Source organism: Lathamus discolor, chromosome Z (genome assembly GCF_037157495.1).
Source record: "Lathamus discolor isolate bLatDis1 chromosome Z, bLatDis1.hap1, whole genome shotgun sequence".
NCBI lineage: Eukaryota > Metazoa > Chordata > Aves > Psittaciformes > Psittacidae > Lathamus > Lathamus discolor.
Window position 1 is genome coordinate 30,585,299 of NC_088909.1, and position 16,970 is coordinate 30,602,268.

Here is a 16,970-nt window from a genome sequence, read left to right on the forward strand (position 1 = left end):
GGCACTCTTTACTAGAGAATATAATAGATAACATACATGGATTCAATATGGAAATGTTTGAATCCACAGAAAAAATCCATTGAAGACATTTAAACCCAAAGACACCTTCTATTCATCCAGATATCCCTGAGAAGGCATTCTGCAGAGAAACCATTACACACGTCTTGTGTCCCTATATATTTGCGAGCATTTTATTAAGTGACAAACTAATATGCCTGTGAGCACAATCTGAAGAAAGAAAAATATTAACTTTTACCTCTGGAATCCCATCCATCCTTGTCAGAAGAGTAATTATGATCTCTCTTTCACCAGGCTTAAACTCCAAAATCCCTGTGCTTCCATAAAACTCATTAGTGTCTCTTGGTTCTACAGTGTAGCGTAGAAACTGCCTTATGAGACTTCCTCTGCTGCGGACAATCTGCAGTTCAACAGATTCCCCTTCCTGTAAGAAAGTAAATGCAGCTTTTCACTAGCACTCTGCTTAAGCTACATTATCCATAATTATTAAAGGAAACTACTCAGATAGCTACCTTGATACTGTAGGGACCTCTGGAAGAGGGAGAAAATTCAAATAATCCTCCAGGATCATCATTTTCCAAAATAATAATTTCGCAAGTAGTAAACCCATATTTCAGTATTTGATTTTCCACGCTGACCCTGAGAAATGAAGGCAAGAGGGTTTTTTGAGTGGCAATTCTTGTTTGGCAAATAAAGACACACCAGTGTGAAGGACATCAGAATATTGATCAATTTTACAAATATATTATAGAAACAATTACCTGCAAATATTAATTAAGAAAGACATATCAGTATGTTTTATCCATTTGTAAGGAGAACCTTTGCTTCTAAAGAAACTTTGTTTTCTGACTAGTTTTCATAGTTGGCAATTTTGGGTATTTTTAGTCACACGCCCACAAAACACACAAGAAAAGATACAGAATGCGTAGTAAGAAGTTAAGAGTCACATTTAGTATTACCTTGCATATGGATCAAAATATAAGGGATAATCCAAAATCACTTTCACAAACCAAAATTACATTGACAACTACATATTCTTACCCTCTTCCACAAGATTTACTACTGCTACAAACAGGAAGAGACTTGCTCCTCAATGTGTATTTCATGTGTGTTAACCTACTTTTCCTACTACCTGTAGGATCCCAGCCCGCTCTAGGAAGTGCTGGACCTACTGTCAGTAGCTCAGACTCATTCCTCTTCTCCTCCCTTACTCACCTAAATATATATATTCCTAATACTTATACACCCCAATATATTCCTAAAACTTATACACCTAAAAGCTTATGGTGAAGGGTGAAGGTATGATCAGACAGAGCTCCTCTTGGTGAAGGATTTCTCACCCTGGGCTACTGCCACACCATCTCGGTCTTACTCATGGACACGAATGGGCCACATCTGACAGAAGAAGGAAACACTGTATTTCTTGCATTCATTTCCTCAGATGTGGTAATTTTCAATGACTTGTTTTAAGTTCACCATATAAAAAATGCCAGAAGGACTGCTAATGAAGAATGGAGACTGATAGTTTGGATATGGCTTATTATATGGTGGTTTATGTATTTAGATTTCTGAGCAGCTTCCCTCTTTCCTGAAGAAAATGTCAACAAATTCTTTGTCCAATTATAAATACTTTCATGGTTTCACTGTACTACAAGTACAGACTTTCATGAAACACTCTTCCATACAGATAGAAATGTAATCTATTATAGCCAATATTTGAAATCAGTTCCAGAACTGTTTCCACAAACACTCCATAAATAACTGGGACACCCCCCCCCCCCCAAATTAAATATCAGTGTATCTTGTAGCAAAGCCTAAATTGAGGATACAAGATGGAAAATAGGAAATACCTTTTTAAAAGGGTAACATATCATGTTTACTGTACATAAAAAATAAGTCAGCAGACACAGTAACTTGTGTTAACATAAACTAAACATAGGTTATTAAAAAACAAGATAACTACAGAAAACAACCTCTCTATAATTCCAGTCAGTTCAGTCATTTAGTTCAGGCAAATTGTATTTCTGGCAGTTTAAAACAACTAATCCATTATTGCATCAAATGGTTCAATATCAAACACTAAGCCATGCATTCATAACTTTCATCATTCACAGATCCTAAATAAACGCCTTCAAGCAAGAACCCCATGCCATCAAATGAAACACCAAAGGGCAAGCATGCATTGTCTGATGAGATGCAGAAGACGTGATTCCTGAGAGGAAAAGAAATGATAAAGGCAGATTCTGTCCAAAGCAATCACTTGTAAAACAAAGCATTGATTCACTGAAGACAAACCACAGTTCACTGCACTTACCCAAAGTACACGACAAACCTTTCTGTCTCTACCCTGTCAACACAGAAAGAAAGAAAGAAAGGGGATGGGGGAAGGAATGAAAGTGCCACTTGCTAGAATTTCAATGGTACTAATCTTAGAAAAGAATAATAATAATTAAAAAAACACAACCAAACCACACAAAAGAAAACACAAAGCTTTCTTTTTCCTTTCCAAACACTTATAGCATTCATTTTATGAGAACACTACTTGCTTGGCATTTTCCTGTTTACAAATGGGAGCAAGGGGGCAGCTCCCACTTAGGAGAAATGATGCCATGACCAATTCAGCATGTCAAGACCCATTCATGGTTCACCCTACCAAGAACTCCTCCAAGAGCTCAATTACTGCCAGCCTCTGTGCCTGCACACAATACCAGAAACTCAGGTTTATAAATAGCCCTCCTTTAAAAAACCATAATGCTTCCATGACGTGTTGCTTCATCAATCTGCCAAAGTAACCAACAAAAGCAGATAAGCACAGTAGGAGTTGCAACGCGTACATATGAAATACTATTTTGTCACTAAATTACATCAAACTTTATTTTTAACAATTTTTCAGTTAACCAAATTATCAAATAGCAATATAAAAATATAACAAACAGAAAATACAAAAATAAGAAAAGAGGATTTGCTAATCTCTTAATTGGTCTATTTTGGCTGAGCACTTACAATAAACATCAAGTCAGATAAAGGACAGTATTGTTCTGCAATGGCTACCATGAACTTTGACTTTCTTAATCTAAAATAAAATATATATTACATAGAAAACCTGTATCTCCTATCAAAATACTGTAAATGGATTACCACAGCATTTACAAACTGACATACTGACTTCACTAGTCTCAAAAAGAACTCAGATTCAGAATTCAGCAGAGACAAAAGTTTAGCCAAAAGTTTGAGAAAATAAAGCAAAAAAAGTGCTCGATTCATTGTCTTGAGAGATCTGAGTTAATGGAAATTTCTCTTTGATTTCCAGTGAGGCTAGATGTAAAATACTACATATCAAGACATTCTCCCTGCTTTCAGAAACATATGCAGAAGTGTTACAAAACCATCAAAGTATCAATACAATGAAAAGATTAAAGAGAAAATTCCAGAGCCAAAATTTATGCTAAATTTTTATTACACTGCTTTTAATACTAAAACTTAATTATATCACTAAACTCTTAGTAACATAATTTACAACAGAGAATACAAACGAGCCCTTGTGTCAAGTGAGTTCTTGATATGTATGTGTAAGTTTAAGCAGCTAAGACATAATTCATCAGAAAGTGACAGGGCATGCCAAAAATAAATGATCTTTCAGCTTTATGAAGTTACACTGCATGAGCCCAAACAAAGCTGAGTCAAAAAAGACTGTTAAGATGAAATGAGGAGTAGTGCTAGAGTCTAATAAGGATCAGAAGAGTCCTCTTTCACTCTTCGGGGTAAGTGAAACCACCTCTTTATGCACTCCTGTAACAGCAGTGTAGAAATAGAACAAAAACTACTATTCAGAACTTCCAAACCTCATGGTTTGCACTGATGAGGGTATTCAGAAGCAACAATAAAAGTTACAACAGCTCCTTGTATGCAGTTGCATAGCCATCCCAAACAGCTCCAGTTACTAGAGACTACTCAACTGGGAGTAAGGAGATAGACTCATTCAATTGACTAGGTTGGAAAAGACGTTTAAGATCAAGTCGAACAGTTGCCCCACTACTGCCAAGGCCACCACTAAACCATGTCACTAAGGGCCTCATCTACATGGTTTGTGAGCAGTTCCAGAGACGATGACCCCACCACTCCCCTGGGCAGCCTGTTCCAATGCCTGAACACCCTCTCTGTGACAAAATTGCTCCTAATATCCAATCTAAACCTCCGCTGGTGAAGCTTGATGCCATTTCCTCTTCTCCTATGCCTCATTACATGGGAGCAGAGACCAGCCACCTCCTGGCTACACCGTCCTTTCAGGTAGTTGTGGAGAACACTAAGGTTCCCCCTGAGCCTTCTTTTCTCCAGACTAAACCCCCCCAGATCCCTCAGCCATTCCCTATTACCCTTGTGCTCCAAGCCCTTCACCAGCTCCATTGCCATTCTCTGGACGCACTCCATCACCTCAATGTCTCTGTGTAGTGAAGGGCCCGGAATTGAACACAGGATTCAAGTTCTGGCCTCACCAGTGCCCAGTACAGGGGGACAATCACTGCCCTGGCCCTGCTGCCACACTGGTGGTGATACAGGCCAGGGTACTGTTGGCCTTCTTGGCTGCCTGGCACAAGCTGGCCCATGTTGAGCTGTTAGCACCCCCAGGTCCTTTTTGTGAGCAGCTTTCCATCTCATTGGGAAAGCCACTTGCCTTTCTTCCTCCTCAGCTTAACTTTTTCTGTAAAATGGCCATCTGTGGACATGAAATTTCATTTTATCAGAGAGCATAAGTGCTGGCAATGTTTATGATGGTGATATAAGAAATGCAATCTCAAAGCGTTTAACTGTGCTTTCTGTGATGAAACAGCTGGAAAAAAACAGTTCCCATATAACATATCTCATTTGAAACTACTCTTCATTAGGGAAATCATTTATTAAAAAAAAAACCAAAATAAAACCTAATTGTTATTTAGCAAGAACTACAGATTAGTTAGGACAACTAACAGAAGCTTCAAAACGTTTCTTGCACTTTTTTTTTTTTTTATCCATAGAGTACTACAAAATAGCAGAAAGAAGATTTCTTTACTAAGTTTAAAGCAACATGTCAATCTCAATGTTATTATCAACAAAACACCACTGCAAATAAAATAAGAATTATTAACAGATGTGATGCTGTCAAATTTGATAGCTTTGGACCAAGGTCTGGAATTCTCCAGAAAATGAGTGTTTTGAAAAGCACCTGAGAAACTGATTTGCAATTGTGAATCTGTATTGCTGTTACTCTTAAAAACACTGTTCTCTAAAACCTTTCCTTTCTATCAGGGTATCTCAGAAAAGGTGTATTCTGATTGCCTATGGAATGTGACTCAATATGTTTCCTATATCTGTAGTCAGTGTTCACCCCTTCTTCAATTTTTTCAGGATTATCTACTGATTTAATTAACGGAAGGACCTAGCTTTAAAGCAGGATTTGCCACATTATAAAATCCACACTGCTTCTCATCAGAGGGAACACCTTCTCTCCAGGTTTAATCCAACAATTATTTGATTTTGGGGGCTATTTTAATTTTTGTTACTCATAGCAGGAGATATGGTGTTATTCTTCTAAAACTAATAAAAGTTAGCAGTAGGTGTCCAGCAGCACTCAATTAAACATCCTAGAAAAAAGTCTTATTTAAACATTCAGAGAAAAGTCTGATCAAACCCTTGAAGAAAAAGACAACATTTTACAATTGAGAGTTCATTCATATAGCATCACATGTATTACTAATAGAAAAATTACTTAAGAAAGATAAACACAGTTTTGAAACAGACACTAACCACAGGAAATCACAAAGGAGAAAATCTCAGCTCTGTGAAACAGCATATTAGTGTTTCCCTGTATGCCAGTGCAGACAGCAACCCAAAAGATGTAAGTATTACTTGAGCTCTGAATTAAGGACCATAGGCAGTATGCACTGCTTTAAATGGGCCTTCTATGATTTGCTAATTTTTTGTCATGAAATAATATCTTAAACACAAAAACATTACACTGACATCTCACAATGAAACAGTCAAACCTGTGTTTTGCTTTCCAACTAAAAAAAAAAACACTATTCTCTGAATTTACTCAAGACACAATTTAAGCCTTGTATCACATCACAAAAATCACTAGAACTACAAAAATCCCCCCCCCATTATTTTGCTTCAGTTTTCCTTTATTACATATAATAAACAAGATTTATGTTTCAACATATGTATATGAATCTGTTTTGGTATCCAAAATCATATGAGTCATGACTCAAAGAAAAAAAATTTGAGCATAAGGACAATTTCAACTGTCGCCTGTCTATGGATTATCACTTTCACAAATTAAAATCAATGAATTGGTATATTGCTGGTCGCAGATCCCAAGGTCCACAAGCTCTCACTATCAGCAAACACAACCTACATGCTATAGAGGTCCTGGCCCTTCACTTGTGCCCACTGCCAAAATGATAGTTGTGTATCTGCATTGTACTGAGCGGGTGATGACTGCCAACAGAAGTTGTTGTGCAGAAGGAAAAAACAACAATCAGATTTTTAGAAAATTAATTTCTACTTGGGGTTATCAGGTAAACTGAACAAACCTAGTATGTATATATGCTTTTAGAAAGCATGCACACAATTTCCATAGCCTGTTCCACCCACATTCAATAAGAAGACCAAGGCCTCTTCTTTCTTATACAAATTTTACTACAGACATACGGTTTTATTTATGTTTGGTCTCAATGCAGGCTTATTCAGATATGGGCAGGCATTCAGCCTGAGCTGCTCCCAAAAAAAGAAAATATGAAGAAGTTTTAGCAGGTACAGGATTGTCTCACATCTTTATTACTCATCTGTCTTCTTTGGAAGCATATTCTTCATGAGGTACATTGGCCTCCATTTTGTGGACAGAATTTAGAGTTATTTTTAATATCTATGGCCTACGGACAGAAGACATAGAGCAAGGAAGAACATACTATTTTTAACGGCTTAGTTTCTTTCAAAGCTCATTTAAAATGTAAAATGCCTTAACAACACTACTCAGTTGTAAATAATACACCCTTGTTAAAACTAATTATTTTTATTATTTTATCCATGCTATTACTAATTGCAGTAAATAGAATGCTTATGAACATATTTCTATGTCTATGGTTCCATTAAGGTTCTTACATGCTCTATTTTCCTACTGACTTATGCTACAATTTATAAAACAGTACAAGCACATCCATAGCACAGTGCCTTTTTGTTTTCATGCTAATTCACTACTGCTGTGAGGTGCTGGCTCCCAGGCCTTGAAAACTGAAATCTTCTGTTCATCCACAAAATAGAAACTATGCAGAAGGCAATACCACAGGCTTGCACACATAACGCTGCCAGTATCCTTCAACATCAATTTGAAGAGTCATCTCCAATACTGAAAGGATGATCTTTGCAATCATTTAATTCTTGGCTTCGGCTAATGTTGAAGTTGCCAGGTTTCACTCTTAGCCTTGAGTGACACTAACCAGGTCTAAAGAAAAGTTCAGACTTTATCTCCTCCTTGCTTACTTTTTTTCTACAGGCCAGATGACCTGTTCTTTACTTCACTCTCTGACCTTGACAAGTGTGGGAAAGCTACTTACTGTTGGTACACCTTTTACCAGCCGCCTGCTACTTCCTCCATACACAGTAAAGGCAGAACACTGGTTATGTTTGTTCAGCTGCCAGTTCAATCATCATTGCAGCTATCGTTTTCAAGACACAGGCTAGGCTTACTACTCAGAATAAGCAGCAAAAAGCTGTAGTTCCACACACTTACAGAGCTGTCAGAACTTGGAAAGTTAATTTTTTTATGTTGTCCACTTCCTCTTATCTACTTACTTGTTTCCTATCCTTTCACTTGCATATTTTGGTCACTATACACAACTTCTTCACAGTCAGTTTTAATGGGGCTTTGGGCAACCTGGTCTAGTGGACGGTGTTGCAGGGGGTTGGAAATGGATGAGCTTTGAGGTCCCTTCCAACCCAAACCATTACATGATTCCATTATTAGCATTCCACTTTGTGCCAGAGACTCTAATGAATTGCTTCAGATAAAGCACAGAACTGCTGCCAGCAGTCTCCATTTGTTTTTGTCTTGAACAGGACTGTCTTTCCAATGCAGGGAGTAGTCATGGTAGAATGAAATAACTCATGCTGCACTAGAGCATCCCCCACCCAGCTTTTGCAGAAGCAGGCCAATCCTGTAATGGAATGACATTTTTTCTGTGTGATAGAATGGTGATTAAAAAACAGGCTTTCCAAATCTGGATGAGCAACAGTTTGAGGGTGGTTGCTGGTTTACTAGTATGTAATCAACATGGTTACCTGGTGTTGAAAATTCCAAGAACTAGTCTGTGCTTTCTATATAAGAAAATAATACTTCTGCATAAGGACTGTATAAGTGGTAGATGTTCAATGTGGGTGCTGCAACTGGCAGATCTCTATCAGTATGTTTCCAAAAAAAATGGAAAAATATATGTTAGACTACTAGCAGGTGGTAGAAGAAGTGGTGGTATTTCTAAACTATATAGACAACCGAATTGTTGGAAGCAGCACAGAAGACGCAGCCAAGATTCTCCTGCTAGTAAATCAAAGAGGAAATACAGCCCTGGATATGAACTAATTTAAGTATTCTGAGCAGCGCTCACACACAGATAATAGCATCTCCTGAGGTCTCGTACAGCCTTAATTATCCTGTAATCCTAATCTCATACTGAAGGGAGACTAAAACACTGTGCTTCAGAAACACCATCGCCCTCTTTGTAGCCAAAGAGTGTAGTGATAGTCACACTGGAATATTTTGGAAGCCAGGAGTTGTGAGGAAGTATCTAATTACCAAGAACAAGCAATACTGAATGTGTAGATCCAATAAACAAAAACCTGATCCAATTCCACGACAATAGCTATAAATCTTTTTCTGTCAGAAACACTGTTACGTATTGCTTTCTACTCATCATCATTTCCCCCATTATCTCACTGAATATTACTTTTCTGAAAAGATACGTTTTAACCAACAGCTGTAATTAAAGATCAAAGCTGAAAGAACTTTCTAAATAGCAGACATTATTTTCATCAAAATATCAATCAAATTAGATAATAAACACAGTTTATTAGCACACAGTTTCTTCCATTGATCTGCACTCAAAGAAGAATCCATACACAGTCTGAATAAAGGGCCTAATATTCATTCAGGCACTTATAAACACAATACAGGCAATGCCTCTAATTAATACTGCACTAATTTGTTAGATATTCATTATTACAACTGATATATAGAAATAAAGGTTAGGGTAAAATACCTGTCCAGAGTTAGCAACACTGTTTCATTCATTTCAGGTATATCATCAGCTTTAACAGTAATGTTGATTGTAGTATCACTTTGTCCAGATAAGAAAACAACAGATCCATTAAAAGGACTTATATCATCATGTGTTACTGCCTTTTGATTGAGACCAGAGGGTTTCAAACTCCAGAACACAGTTGCTTGGCCATCAGTCCCATCTCGATGTAATGCAATGGAAACCTATGAAACACATGAGTTTCTTGTGATTTGTAAAACCAGATAGTTTTTTTACTTGTAGCTGTGTATAAAATGTGAATCAAAGATGGCGCATCAATAAAAGTATATGCTGTTAACCACTTAAAATATAGTGGAGAAGCCAGATTATTAATATGACAAATCATTAAGCAGCCATAAACACAAAAAGTGACTGATTTAATCTCATCAAGTTACAAAGTAGGGTTTAAATGTAACTACTGTGCTTTTACTCTGGTGGTTATAGTACAGAGGAAATTTGCTTAAGGAAACTTTGCTTAAGGAAATCAGCAGTTTTAACCTGAGAATGAGAAACAAGTTATCTGATTCAGGATTTGTGGGAAGGTATCAGTGAAGACAGCTAGGGGAAACAGAGAAAATGTATGAAAAAGCATTTCAAAAAATGTTTCTCAAGCTGGGACTAAAGCACCCAGATGGGTGGCAATGCTCTTGAAAATACTTTTTTGGGTTCTTGGAAACTTAAAGGCGCCACTGTTTGGAAACTTAAAGGCACCACCGTTGGAAAACACACCCAGCAAGCTAAATGTCATGTTTGTATTTAAGTAAGTCATCTCTAAGATACAGACATTTACATGAAATTTAGGAGCAGTAGCATTAGTACCTTTGCAGTTGGTGAGAGAGATTCTCTGCAGCATCTTTAGCTCCTTGTACGGATCAAGACCTAACCAGTTTTAGATGCTCAGAGAGAAAGCAAAGCTCAACCTTATTTTTCTGATAATAGCTAACAGATTATTTCAGACCTTAGCTTTACAAGCATTTTTTTGCCTTTTTTGTTTGTTTGCAGTTTCTTTATCTGTTTAAAGCAGGGGAATATTTGGGATCAGGCAGAACTAGAGGAAGGATTTTTCTCAATTAACTTTCAAATGTTACACTGAATATGGCAAACTTTGCTCATCTAAATAAATGTTCTATACTAAGGGACAATATAAAAAGGTTTACTTACCACTGTAGCAGGGGAATCTTCTGGCTCAGAAAGAATAACTGGAAGATTGCTAGTAAAGCCTATTTCTCCATTTGCAATATCTGGAGTAATCCTTAGAGAAATATTTTGAATCTCGCCTAATCTAGGACTCACAGGTGGGACTGGAGGAATTCTATTCACCAGCTCAACAGTTTCCAGCTGTAGGAAAGGAAAAAACAGCAAAATAAGAAGCCTTACTACCGAGTTAGAGCAATTCTGACATTTCAGATTAAGTTTCATATGCAGGGAGCAAAACACTTCTGGAACAAAGTTTTCTCACTGCAAATGTGCAAGTGGATGTAAGAGAAATGAAGTGGGTATCATTGAACTTTGTCAGGAGAATGGTATACCTCCCAGACAACTCATGTCTGCGTCCACAACTAGATGTGTCTCCACAGAGAATGAATATTCGAGAATGCTGAGTCACTGCTAGAACCTATGAATAAGGGTACTGATGTATACTTGGTACAGGCCCAAGACATTGTCCTGAATTTTTTGTGCCATGCATTGAAAATGTGATGAAGTGACTGGATCCATAATAATTTATAGACTTGATGAAGCCAAAGAATGATCTAATCTTTCTTCACTCATACAGCTTCAAGGATTTCTCTATTTATAAGAACTGATACACTCGAATTGCATTCAGAAAATCAGTAGAATATTTCAAAACTGTAATCTCCTCTTTTTACTGTATTTCTGATTATTTATTTACTAGTATAAATAAATATGTAGAATATATACAATATATGAGAAATAGAAAAATGTTTACCCTTTCTTTAAATGGAACGGACCACTTCCTCAACCCAGCAACAGTACTGACATAGTAAGGAAAGCTGAACTTGCCTGTTTAAACAGTTCTTTCAAATACCATTTATACCATGTGCTTCTGTCAACATGCATCATTATAATAAATGTTCCCACAACTGATTTGCATATACTTCCACATACATTTCACTAGTGCATGAACCACCAATGACAACTACCTTTTAACTCCCACAAGGATGGTTTTTGCTTGGAGTTACCAGATGTTACCATACAGTAAGGTTTTGCTGGAGCAGGAGAAAGTGGCTTTATCTGAATCCATACAGCGATCATGAATCACCATTTCAACTGATGAGTTTTAAATCCCTTCAATTCTTAAACCCAAGCTATATAAAATAATTGGGCTGTATGATACTTTGTTCTACCATTGCTTGAGTAACACACTAAAATATTCATGACCATTTTATATGATGATAGATGGAACTGTTATACAAATACCGTATTCAGTAACTGATTCTCAGGCATACCAGCTAGTTATTGAGAGTATAAGGAATATGTGGTGGGTCTCCTTGTTTCACTTGTTTTCAAAGCCTTTTTTTTAGACCAGTATTTTGAAAATGAAAATGTCACTGAAGAATGTTAATCTTGGTTTTCCAGTTCTTCTCTGTTCTCTAGTTGTGTTTAAAAATGATTTCCTCCTCCACTCCTCCTCCATGATTTCTGAGTCAATCTTTTACTGTGCCTAGTACAAACTCTATAAACTTCTCATTCTAAACATGTTCACTGCGATTACTGTTTATTCACCATATAGAAGGATTGTCATAGTGATAAATTGGGGTATTTTTCTTCCTTCTCCAAATGAATTATTTTTCCTGGAAAGCTCCTCTTATTTTGTTTATTCAAATAAAAAGATTTTTATGGTTCATGGAGAAAGTACTGAACATCCACCACTCCCCCCTCCCAGAAAGCCACAGTTTGAAAAGCTGGGCAAACTGCCTGAATTCTGAAATACTTTTTCTATGTGTGTTTTGTTCACAGTCCACACTGCAATGCTATTTATAATTAATTTGAAAATGGCTTGGAAATAGATATTTCAGTTCTTCTGATGATCTTTCATATCTTGTGCAGATGCAAAACATACTAACCTAGTATTCCACAATGCAACTACCTACCTAAATGAATGCAAAAAAAGATTAATAATAGTAAAACAACTACATAATTCTGGTAATATAATTTTTTTTTAAGAGAAAGAGGGAAGGAGGTAGAATGAAGAAATTTTTCAAGATCCCAGAAGCAATTAAAACATCTTCAGTAGTTCTGTAGTGTGTTCTTTTCCAGTGAAAAATGAAAACCTTCACAGGAAAATGAAATGTTTTCTTTAAATATTTTTTCTGGAAATACATTTTTTTGTCAAGAACATAGTTTTAGTGAATTTTTCCAGCCAGTTTCAATTAGCAATGATAGAAGCGATCTTCTTACAAATTACAAAGAAAAAAAAGGAAAAAAATGACCAAATTCATAATTTCTAAAGTTCTGCATGCTTCCATAATTTAAGAACCTTTGTTCTGTTAAATTGAAAGCCAAGTGGTAGCCAGAGAAAGTGGCAGACAAAGAAACATGCCTCAAAATGTAACTAACTTCTTCAACATTGATCTCATTTAGTCAAATTCCATGATTAATACCTGAATCCTGTTATAACAGTCTACTTTTTTAGAATGGTGTAATTAGTAAATAATTATTAGGAATAAAGATCTTTACGGCATATTTATGGAAGCTGTCTCTAAATAAGGAAGTTTTATCCTCTGATCACTTTTTTCTGGTTTATTTATTAACAGGTTGGATTATTTTAATTAAATTAAAAGTAAGGAGCCACTACTAAATTATATCTTTTATATTACACAGGCCAAATAAACCCCAAAACATAACTGCAATACCTGTATGAGGAAATGAGCCCCATTTTGAAGAAATGCATCATTTCTTATTGGTATATTTAAAGTATCTTGTGTTTTTCCTTCTGGAAAGATTAGACTGTTTCTTCTAGATGCATTCAGAATGCCATCTTTTGCTCTCTCAGGATCTAGAGCTCCAGCTGGAATATACAGTGCAGTATAAACCAACTGCACATCTCCAACCACTCCTCTCTCCCTTGCAAAACTCAAGGATAAAAAGCGTCCAGTAGGATTACTCTCAATCTTCTGATTCTCCAAAGGATAAAATTTTATTAGGCCATAAACATCATCGCTGTCCTGAATGTAAAACAGAAGCTGCAAAACAGAAAACAGCATCAATTACTCTATGCTACAGTTAACTACACACCATAGTTTTCATGGTTTCATGAAAGCCTGTGCTGACTGTCATCATACATTTTTCTCTTTAGTGAATTGGCACTCAAGAAATAAATCAGATCTGCAGCCCCAAAGAATTCTTTGTACACAAGCAGCACAACAGTAACAGTGTCAGCTCTCCCACTATGCATCATCCATCTGCCAGAATGAGCTTTGAGTAACTGTTCTTTTGGTTCAGCAGCCAAAGTGAATTATCTTAAAATGTTTCCAATTGTGGAAAATTTCATTTTATTCACCAAGTCCTTCCCAACCATTTTTGAGACAGATACAGTAGGGACTTGAGTCATAAAAGTGTAAGCAATGCTAGCCACCCTTTATTTAAAAAGGTTACAGTTTTAATCACCAAGACCTCCTCCTGAAGCTGTTACTCTATGTAAAATGCTCCAGTCATCATTAAGACAGCAAATGAGCAAGTGAAAATAACTTTCCTGCCTTCTCTTAGCAAAACATCACTTAAGACAGCATTCACGCAATGCTACGTATACTGGGAATAATCTAAGCTGATTGCTACTGCATTAAGGAGGTCTGGCTTTGTATAGTACACTCAGCCAAATACTTTGGCTATGGCTCTGTATATTAAAATTATATCAAGAATTAATTTGTTTGATTTTTATTGAAGCCCAAACCCTTTAGCCAGTTTAGCCTATCAACCAGTGTTATCAAAATTGGCAAAGTCCTTATTTCCTATTATTACCTCCCCCAAATGAATTCTGAAAGCAGACTTACCTCAGATGGCTCACTGACTTCTGCACCTCCCTGTATCGTATGAGCTAAGAGTTTTAGAAGATAGGGCTCTGCCTCTTCTGGTATATCATCATTAACAATGTTCAGAGGAAGTGCTACCAGCATCTGTCCTTGATGAAAACATATCTCTCCAGTCTCTGGATATAGGTCTGCAGTCACAGGTGAGGGATCACTGCTATTTCGGATTATAACCCAGGTAACAGAAACATTTCCATGTGTTCCACCACTTCTTATGATTGTGATCCCCTCAAACCTGTGGTTTTGAATGAAAACAGAACCCGACAATATAAAAAAATAAATACTGGCTTGCTTAGGTATTGATTCTCTGAAAGATTTACACTGACTTAAGTGGAACAAATGCTAACTGCTGCAACTGATACTTGAGTCTGGCTCAAAGTTTGTGATAGCGTTAACACACAGGGAACCCTTTCCTTAGAATGCTTGTTCATGAGGTCTCTGAAATGTCTTTCAAGATATTTTTTAGAACTTACTTTTTTACAGCAAGAAAGATACTGAGAAGCGAAGACTTGATGTTTTACATTTGTCTTGAGAAATACATGTCAAATTTCAGAAATCTTTTTCTGTTAACTTTCTAAACCATTTTATAAACTATATGAGAACAGTTGTTAGGCATTAACATTTAAATAATGATTCTAAATGGTTCTGAGTAAGCTGATTTATTTGAAGATGTCTCTGCTTGTTAAAAGGGGTTGGACTAGGTGACCTTTGAAGGTCTCTTCCAACCCAAATAATTCTATGATTCTGTAAGTTTTTGCAGTTGTATTGAAATATTGTTATCAACATTTATGATACTGGAAACGGCATGTTTCCCACATCTGATAATCACATGACTACAAGAAAAATTCTGGGAATCATGACTTACAAAAATTTAGGAACCAAGATTTATTTCTTTACTGTGTATGAGAAAGCAAGATGAATGCTGAAGTGCTGAGCTTTACAAACTGTAAAGTATTAATTCAAAACTGTTCTTAGTGTGAGACTGTCAATACTGTGTATCAGTCCTGCCTGTAAAACTTGTACAGAGCTTTAATTTTAAACTCTCTGTAAAATTAAAAATATTTAACTTAGTTTTAAGTTTAAACTATGTATTTCAGGGGAGGTAATCAACTTTTTTCTTTTTTTTAACCAAAGATTGCTTTTGTATATAGCAAATACAAAGATTTAGCAGGGAAGGAAGCTGGGAATCTATTTCCCACTTGTATAAACCGGTGTGTGGCAGCATCATAACTTTATTGATCCTGCCTTTAGATTCAGGGTTTTTCAGTATTCTGATTGTTAATAAATACATAATTTTTACATACTGTTCACACACAATAAAGTACTTCCTTTATAATTACACATTCCCACTTCCCTGAAATCTTTGTAGACATAGCGGATAATGATAACAATACACTGATTTCTACATTATATTTTCAGTAGTAATTTTATCATTACTTTCAATGAAATCCTAAGGATGCTTAACAATGCCAATCAAACCCTTTAAACTGATCAGATACTAGATTTGAAGATCTGTAGTACCTTGAAATTTGGTCTTCATCAATGATAACAGTCTGAGCAAACAGAATACTGTTGATTGATAGTACTCCATAGGGTTTATCATTGGGTTGGATGGTGACATGAACAACAGATGGATTAACCAAAACAGCATCTCCATGCAAAGTGTCCTTAAGAAGCATAATCTGAAAGGCCTCTGCAATTTCTGGTATGGCATCATCAAGGATCTTAAATTTCACATATGTTTCATGAACTAGAGGTGGGAAAATAATAGTTGTATTTGGCTGCAGGTCTAGAAAGTCTACATTAAGCTGCGCGTGTGCTGTTGAATTCCCAGTTATGATGGCATATCTCACAGAGACTTCATGTTCATCAGGTCCAATTAGGTTTCCACTCACATCCTTACCACGAACGACTTGAATTGTTACCACATCAACTTCCTCAGGCACCATATAAGCACTCTGAACAAAACGTACAGGACTGTCATTTTTCGTTATATTAATCTGAACAGAATTTTTTGTATTGTTGATTTCGGCACCTCCCTCCACGCTCCTCAGGTAAACAACAAACAATTCATCATTTTCAGGTACCTGGAAAAATAATATTAGCAACTGGGTGTAAGTTACATCTTGTATACCTGCAGAACACTCCTGAGAAACATGTTTTATGTGTTTTGTATAAAAGGGAAATACAAACTTGACTGCTTGTTTCATATTAAAGCAAATAGAAGTCTTGCTTTTAAGTCTGGCTGAAAATACCTTCTCAATATTGAAGGTTTCCATTTTCCAAAATGTACTTCCTGTTCTCCAGCAATAGGAAAAAGTGTAGAAACCCAAACAAAACAAGAACTAGGCAATAATCAGAAAAAGCTAGATCTTTCCAACTTGAGACTATGATGAGATCCAAATTCTACTTTTGGAAGCTAGCTCTATTTAGAAACAAATGTCCCTCCCAGTTATTTAGATTTACATCTTGATTTTCTGATGTTGATACTCATTTACCCGTACGCATGCCTGAGAGAATAAAGGAACAACTTATGGACACAACTTTGCTTAGAAAAGGAACAATTCCTACATTCACA

The 16,970-nt window shown here is 36.3% G+C and overlaps 1 protein-coding gene across 1 annotated transcript in view; it reads right to left on the reverse strand.

Moving 5' to 3' along the window:
- The window catches only part of ADGRV1 (adhesion G protein-coupled receptor V1), a 273,612-nt gene that overhangs the window by 248,474 nt on the left and 8,168 nt on the right, over window positions 1–16,970 (reverse strand). Inside the window, exons 6-12 of the mRNA XM_065661610.1 lie at window positions 15,914–16,479; window positions 14,357–14,627; window positions 13,220–13,549; window positions 10,506–10,682; window positions 9,306–9,529; window positions 531–657; window positions 257–442 (exon numbers count right to left, since the gene is read on the reverse strand). Of these exons, the coding sequence (XP_065517682.1) occupies window positions 257–442; window positions 531–657; window positions 9,306–9,529; window positions 10,506–10,682; window positions 13,220–13,549; window positions 14,357–14,627; window positions 15,914–16,479 (1,881 nt within the window). The remainder of the gene's footprint in view (window positions 1–256; window positions 443–530; window positions 658–9,305; window positions 9,530–10,505; window positions 10,683–13,219; window positions 13,550–14,356; window positions 14,628–15,913; window positions 16,480–16,970) is intronic.